This window comes from Rhinolophus hipposideros, assembly GCF_964194185.1.
Source record: "Rhinolophus hipposideros genome assembly, chromosome: 6".
In the NCBI taxonomy this organism is placed as follows: Eukaryota; Metazoa; Chordata; class Mammalia; order Chiroptera; family Rhinolophidae; genus Rhinolophus; species Rhinolophus hipposideros.
In genome coordinates, this window is record NC_138052.1 from 87,797,073 (window position 1) to 87,804,725 (window position 7,653).

General features: G+C 53.3%; 1 protein-coding gene across 2 annotated transcripts in view; it reads right to left on the minus strand.

The window, feature by feature from the left end:
• PAX3 (paired box 3) overlaps positions 1-7,296 on the minus strand; it is a gene marked incomplete at both ends in the record, with an annotated part of 90,162 nt that extends 82,866 nt beyond the window's left edge. The window contains 4 exons of one of the 2 annotated variants that reach the window (XM_081050570.1): positions 2,916-3,050; positions 4,192-4,321; positions 5,673-5,908; positions 7,212-7,296. In XM_081050570.1, the coding sequence (XP_080906696.1) occupies positions 2,916-3,050; positions 4,192-4,321; positions 5,673-5,908; positions 7,212-7,296 (586 nt within the window). The remainder of the gene's footprint in view (positions 1-2,915; positions 3,051-4,191; positions 4,322-5,672; positions 5,909-7,211) is intronic. The other variant, XM_081050571.1, reaches the window with a different exon arrangement.
• Between the last annotated feature and the right edge of the window lie 357 nt (positions 7,297-7,653).

Here is a 7,653-nt window from a genome sequence, read left to right on the forward strand (position 1 = left end):
AGGCCGTGCCCACAGCCCGCGATGCCGCGACCGGGGCTTGGCTCCTCCGGCTGCGCCTGCTCAGATCTCGGTGAGGGCCAGGGCCTGGGCGATGGGGGGGCTGGGTGTTCCCTAGCCGCCCTACTCTCTCCGAGACGCGGAGAAGTTGGGAGGATAGACCCAGCACCCGCGCAGGGGTCTGAGCGCACCCGGCCCGCACGCCGCGCCGCTCTGGGATTGGACGTGGGACAGGGAAAAGTTGGTGTCAAGAAAGGAGCCATCTAGGAGAAAGAGCAAGCCCCTGGAGGGAAGAACGAGAGCAGTTCTGACCGTTCAGGGCGCTTCTCACCCGATGTCCTAGTGTCTGACAAGCAGAAAGATGCCCCTAGAAAGCCGGTGTCAGCACCACCCGCCAGGCCCACGCGGAAGCTGGAACCTCCAGAGAAAGCGTGCCACCCTCGTCAGGGCACCCAAAGAAAGACCCTCCTCGGCCAGGGCGCTCAGAGCCCTTTACTAACAACATTCATTGTATTTTACAAGCAGGGTGACTTGTGACTTTTGATGCCCTAACAACAGGGAATTTTTTGAAGTTTCTAAAATTCCCTTCAAACGACACTTCACTCTCCTTTCCCTGGGCCCCTGCTTGCCCTCCAGGGCTCATCTGGAAAGGGAGCTAGAGGCGCTGGAGAGACTGACGCTGCATCATCCTTGACAACCCCGAATTAAATTAGGCTTCAGCCTCCGAGGTGTGTGTGTGTGTGTGTGTGTGTGTGTGTTCACCGGTACAGCACCCGCTGGGGAGAATACTCTGATTTTAAAAATGGTAGCAATTGCCCTTGAATGGCAACCGTTCCAGCTAGACGGCCCAAAAGACTAGAAACATTTTGTAGGTGAAATGGCCACTTTTTCCACGCTGGAGAGTCCATAAAACTTCCTGGCGCAGCAGCTATCGGGGCTCATTGAATAATTCATCCCTCATTGCAAGCCCATAATGTCTATTCGCGGCCCTTTGTGGAGCTGTTTTCTCTTCTTTTCTCCTTGAATTATAAAAAGGTTGCCTTCCTTTGTTCACATCAAGCTGCTCCGAGCTGGAGCTTTGTCTGGACCAAGCTAAAGTGTGAGTTTCAATGGACTCTCCAGGCTTTGTCTCCCAAGTTCATCTCCAAGTGTAGATTGTGTAGAGAAGGCCTTCTTTGTAAAAGCTGGAAAAGTTGTACAAATGTTTGACCAGCTCATTTGGGGCGTTTTGTCTCCTGGGCCTCGGTTGCCTGTGCTGGCATCGAGCCTTGGATCTGCTGCGCCGGTGCCTGGGGCAACATGTGGCAAAGCCACGTCACCCCGACCCCTAGCTAGCGTCTCCGACGCTCTGGGTTCCTGGCTCGGCTGCCTACAGGGGCCCGTGGGATTGCGGGTTGGCTGATGTCTTGCCTTCCTCGCTCCCCAGCACCTCTAGCTACATGTCGGCCTGGAATAAAAGCCGGGGTGTTTTAGAGACAAGGGCAATAACGCACCCCTCCAAAAGGAGGGGATTAGACCTGAGACCCTGTGAGGCCACGACTTTAAAGGAAAGGAAGCAACCTGCCATGGTTTTTGGTGTTTTCTTTTTTTTTTCTTGATTGCCTGTGCGTGTGTGTGTGTGTGTGTGTGTGTGTAGGTTTCTGTTTATCCCCGAAACCAGCCATTTGTATTTGTAACATCCAAATCTGTGTCTCTCCGAGGTTTGAACAGATTTTTGTGTTAGTTCATAAAGCTGCTGTTCCAGAAAGCCATCAGTTCCAGCAGGGGTTGGGCAATGAAGATAAAAGAAGGGACCACCTTCACAACCACTGTCTCACAGTGGATGCCACCCGCTGAGGGCGCAGACCTAGCTGGTCACAGTGTGTGACTGCTCCGAGCACCTGAGCAACTCAAAACTCAACTCAGCTCAACAAAATCGGGCCCCAGAGGAGGAAACACGAGGCATGGGCAGGGGCACCCAGCAACTCTAGACCTTTTGTGCATTTGAAAAGGTACAACCATCTGCAAAGCAAAAACTGCCAAGGTGCAAAACTGCGGAGACTCCCCCTCCTGTAGTCCTCCCTTCCGGTTTCACTAGATGAGACTGACTTCCCTTTGGGGTTAATACCTTTACAGTCTAAAGCAGGTACCTTTGTAGTCTAAAGCTACAGCACGTAAAAGGGGAGCAGCCTGCACTTATGATTCCACAAAGGAGAGATCTGCTCTTGATGCAGACAGGTCGAAGCTAATAGGAGGGGGTGGTCCGAACCCCTGGGCACAGAGAGTGCCACCACTGCGGGCCCAAGACCCAAATCCCCTCGGTTTGTGACCCGGAGTTTAGGCTAGTTTCACTCCCCAGCCAAACACAAATCAAACTCCATCGTATTAGAAAACCAATTTAAAACAAAAAACCCAGCCAACTTACACATATATATTCATAAGGCAGCTGATGTGGTGCAACTTTGGGGCCCCACTGCTTTAAAAAGTTCTCGCTGGCTCGCTCTTGCTCTCTCCCGCCCTCCCTCCTCTGAAGTGGGAAACTCTGGAGATTCGGGCCTGTCCTGAGGACGCAAAAGTTCCTTCAACCTCCAGAGACTCACCCCCCCACCCCCAATCGCTCAGAGACGCCCAGTCCCGTATGCTTGAGGGCTAGAGAGTGGCCCTGTACCTAAAGTGCACCTTGAAGTTCTAGACTCCGGGGAGGGAGGCTGGAGGTGTTGCAGAAGAAAGATTTACAAAATAGAGCACGTTAACAGAACAGAGATTTTTGTTTTCATTGCAAATACGTCTCTCGTCTCTCACTTGGAGGCTCTCACCCGGGAGCAGTGAGAATGAGCCAGAAGGACCTTGATACGAGCAGGGGCCGCGCGGCCCTCGGCCCCCAGCGTCAGAGCGCGGCTGTCCGCCTAGGCGCAGGCCCTCAGCGCGCCGCCGCTTACCTCGCTCGCTCAGGATGCCGTCGATGCTATGTTTCGCCTTCTTCTCACTCTCCTCTGCCTCCTTCCTCTCCAGGTCGACCTCCTCCTCTTCGCCTTTCCCGAATTTACTCCTCAAGATGCGGCTGATGGAACTCACTGGGGGCGGCGGGAGGAGGGAGGGAAAGCAGGAGACTGAGACCCGCAGGGCTGGGAAGGAGGGAGCCCCCCACCCCCAGCCGGTGCCCTGGAGCGGGTGTCCCGCAACGCCCGCTTCTGTCCCCTCCTGTTTCCTGGGGCATCTTGGTCCTTCTACCGCCCCCTCAGCCTCCCACTCAAACATTTTACCCCGTGATCAGCATCTAGTAACAGCGAAACGGGAGTCTGGGAAGCTCGCGTCTCCAAGTTAAGGCTGGGAACTGCCGTCTCTGTCCCTCATTTTCAGTAGGAAGCGTTTCCCTTCTCGACTCTGTCAGCAGGGCTCTGTGTCTCCAGTCTGAGAGAATTCTCCCTCCAGCCCACCCTGCATCCCCCACCCCCACACACACACCTGAAGGCATTGGGCCCTGCAATTCGAGTTAAGGGAGGAGGAACCACAGCGGACTGTCCCCAGGAATGCAACTGTTTTTTTTTCTTTTTGGAGGCTATAAAGGGTTTAAATTTCAACTGCAGAATCGTTTCCTATTGTAAAAATCAAAAGAAAATGCACTCTCCCCCATTTATTTTTTCCAGATTCCAGTGTGGTAAACAAATCCATGCTCTGAAATATCTCGTTCTCGCAGGGGGAAAAGGGAGTTTCCTTTTAATTAAAAACAAACTCCCGCGCGCGCCCTGCGCTCGCCCCTCTTCTCCCTCCGCCTCCCCCGGCGCCCCCGGCCGCCGGACCGTCCCTGGAACCCTCGGGGACACTGCCGGCCCGTTGTGAAGCCTCCCCTCCTTTGCGAACACAGCAAAGCCTCAGCAGGCGCGGCCCCATCTCCCTTCGGTTGGGGTTACCAAAACATTTGTTTCTCTTTAAAAAGGGACATCAATATTAATAAACGCTTGGCCTCCGCCTCGCGTTTCCTGCTCTGCTTCCTCCATAGAAATCCTCTTTGGGGACCTCTCTGCAGCGGTCTCTCAATCCCAGGCCTAACAGCTTGTAGCTCCCTCGGTAAAACGCCAAGAACGCCCGGTTCGTGGATATTTCTGGTGGGGGCCTGGAAGGATCATTGGGATGATGTTATCTCAGACGACCCACCCGGGTAATAGCGAGAGACCGCCGGCTGCGCCTCAGAAAGACGTTAATGGGCCTGGTTACCTGAGGGCACTGTGTTTCGATCACAGACTGCGTCTTTGAGTAACTTGTCTCGAATTTCCCAGCTGAACATGCCCGGGTTCTCTCTTTTGTATTCCTCAATTTTCTTCTCCACGTCAGGCGTTGTCACCTGCTTTAAGACAACAGGCAGCCAGGTGTTGGTACCCAGTCCTCTGAGCCACAAGTGGTGGCCCCACTGCCTCCCGGCCAGGACCGAGGACCCTTCCTGCACCCCCTGGGAAGGTCTCCCTTGCTAGTAAAAAGAGCCCAACTCTCGGAGGCAGTTTACTTTCAGGTCGGGGCATACAAGAAAGCATCCCACTCTAGAGCAGCCTAGGGACCCCCCCTTCTCCCAGATAAGCTCGGACAATCGGGATAAATGAAGAAGAGTATAACATTTGGGGAGAAAGGGGTGCACTTCCTGATCCCTGGAAATAAAGAAAGGCAACTCCTGACACACAATCAACAGAAAAATGAAACTTAAAAAAAAGTGCTTGAAAGAAAAGCAGAACAATCAAGTTAGATCTGCAACTTGTACCTCTCCAGAGGAGCACAAGATTTTAACTAACGTGAAGAGCAAAATGAAATGCAAAAGGTAAAGATCTAGGTTTTCAGATTTTAGTTAGAGAGGATAACAAGTATGGATAATTTGAGAGACTGGCTCTTAATTTTTTTTTCCAGTTATGAGTTTCCAGAGATTCTTAGGCTGCAAAGGGCATTGTGGTGGGAGAGGAGAGGAGAGTGTTTGGAAACCTAAAGTTTACCAGAACTCTCCTTTTGATTTTGCCCTATGGCAACTAGAAAATTATATTGCATTTTCCCCACATACAGAAGAAAAGGCAGACCTGATGCAATCCCCTCCCACTCAGCCCTAGCCTGAGTGACTCTCTTTCCTTTTTTTAGGGGAACCAAAATAATTTGATGATAGTACCAAACTGCGTTTTAAAAGCCAGTCAACGGCTCATTACACAGAAAGCAAATCATCCAGCTTTTGACTCCTTGAAGGCAATTTGGATTGGAGGAGGGGACAGGAGTTGGGAGAGGGAACATTAAAAAACCAAAAGTGGCTCCTTAGATTTGTTTTGGAAAGGGCACTGCAGTCGGTGGGAACTGGGGAGATACTTGGGGAAGAAACCATCAACAGGTGGGCACATACAGCTTGGTGTTTGCCTATTTAAATAATTCGAGGAAGAATTACAGGATTGGGGCATTAAAAAAAAATTCTCTATCTCCTTGCAAAAGGCCTGGAGTTTTGCCTTAGCGTGTTTATTAAGGAGCCTTGGCTCAGCTAGCAACCAAGTTCCCTCACACTCAACACACACACACACACACACACACACCTTTCCAGACTTGAAAAATAACTATTTGGAAAGCGCCAGATGGCAGTTCACTGCCACCCTCCACCCCCATCCCACCCTCACCCCTGCCCGCTCTCCCCTAAACCTGGAGACTGCAGGCCCAAAAGCCTCCAGAACCTTGCTCACCTTGGGCTTGCTGCCACCGATGGCACCTGGACGGATGGAACCCGTCTCCTGGTACCTGCACAAGATCTTAGAAACGCAGCCATGGGACACGCGCAACTGGCGGGAGATGACGCAGGGCCGGATCCCGTGGTGGGCCATCTCTACGATCTTGTGTCGGATGTGGTTGGGTAGCGGCCTGCCGTTGATAAATACACCGCCGAGCTGGTTGACACGGCCCTGGCCGAGGGGAGTGGACACTGGGGGCAGAAGATGAAGAGAGAGGCAAATACAAAGTTATTTCCGGCAAATTAAGAGTAGCAACACGAAAGAGGAGCCCACCTAACTTGCACTCTTCTGGCCAATGCGCATGTTGCAACCTCAGCACTGAAACTACTCGACAACAAATCCTTTTCGATCACATTTGTTTAAATTATTAAGCAATTCGCGGGGCACGAAATCTTGCATGAAGAGAACAGCTAGGGTAAAATAACTTGCCCCAGAAAAGCTGCCTTCCTGTTAGGCCCAGGAAAGGTGGCAGCTCTGGGGAACCGGGGAACCCTGGGGCTGGCACCAAGTGTACCTTGCTCAAGAAACAGCCTCCTGGCAGACGGAAGTTCACCCGGGCTCTGGCCTTCTGAAAAAAACTCTGCTCACACCAAACACTGTACCATTGGGGCTGCTCCCTTTCTAAGGGACTTGGAAGAGCTGATAGCCTTTGGGGTTTTCCGCTAAGAAGGCAGCAGCCAAGGATCAAAGAGGGTCCCGAAAGGAGGCCGCAGGTGGCAGCGCGTCACCTGTTACATCTGGAGACCTAGACGACAGCCAGGTCTGTTTGCAGGGCTCCTCGCCTCCATTCTTGCTCTGGCTATTACATTCTCTTCTGCACCAAGGTCGAAGGGCAGGAGCCCCCCCCCCATCAGCACCCCTGCTGGGACGTCCCAACCTCTCAAACTGTCTAGAAAGCTTTGGGCTTACAGAACTTCCTGCGTTCCCGGGATTCCCAGAACCCTCAAGCTAACAGAAAGTCAGTTTCCAAAACGGGTTATAGAAACTTCAAGATGCCAATTAAGATGAATGGAATTCTAAGTGATTGATCAATTAATACTAAAAATCCCAAGCACGAAGTCGAACGGCGCCCGCCACCACAACTTTGCCCCAGCAAGAAAATTCTTTCGGACCTAACAGGAGCTTAGCAAATATGGACTTAAGCCGAGACGATTTTGAGACGCCTTTGGGTAGACAAAATGCGCAGGAGTTGCTTTCTGGTGTTCACAAGCCCGTTGAACCCTTCCCCACTACGGCTTTTCCAAAACAACAGGGGCTAGTGGACCTGCCAGGAGCGGGCCTGGCAGCCTAGCTATGCAAGGGCTTGCAGAGAGAACGGGCCCTTCTTTGGCAGAGAAAAAAATCGGGTATGATATCGCCCCGACTATTCCCTCCTGGGGTGGGGGTGTTCAGGGAATGGGGTCCCTTGGGGCGCCAGAAAAGCCTGCGGACACTTCGGATAGGCTGGAGCAGCCCCGGCCCAGACCCGGCTCCTTACGCTGCCGAGGCCCTTACCTTCCAGAGGAAACCCGCTGCGCGGATAATTCTGTCCTGGGCCGGGCCGCATCATCCTGGGCACAGCTCCGGCCAGCGTGGTCATCCTGGGGGCAGCTTCTCTTGGAAATTATATCCAGATCAAGGCGAGACAGAAAAGCGAGCGTGGCGCTGGTGACCCTCGGAAACTTCTCTGAGCGTGGAGAGCCCCTCCCCAAAAAGGCTGGAGAGAGAGGGAGGGCCGCGGGAAGGGGGACTGCTCGCTCCTAGTCCAGGGAGAGGCTCGAGGTGGAACCAGGAAAAGGGGCAGGCTGGGAGGCCTCTGAGCCCAGGATCTCGAGCCGAGGGCAAAAAAGTTTGGTAGGAGTCTGGGCTAGTGGCCCCGCGGCTGGGGGCGCTGGGCAGGGGGCTCAGAGCGCCGCGATCAGCCGGGGAAGGGGGGGTAGGGGCGGGAGCGCGGCCG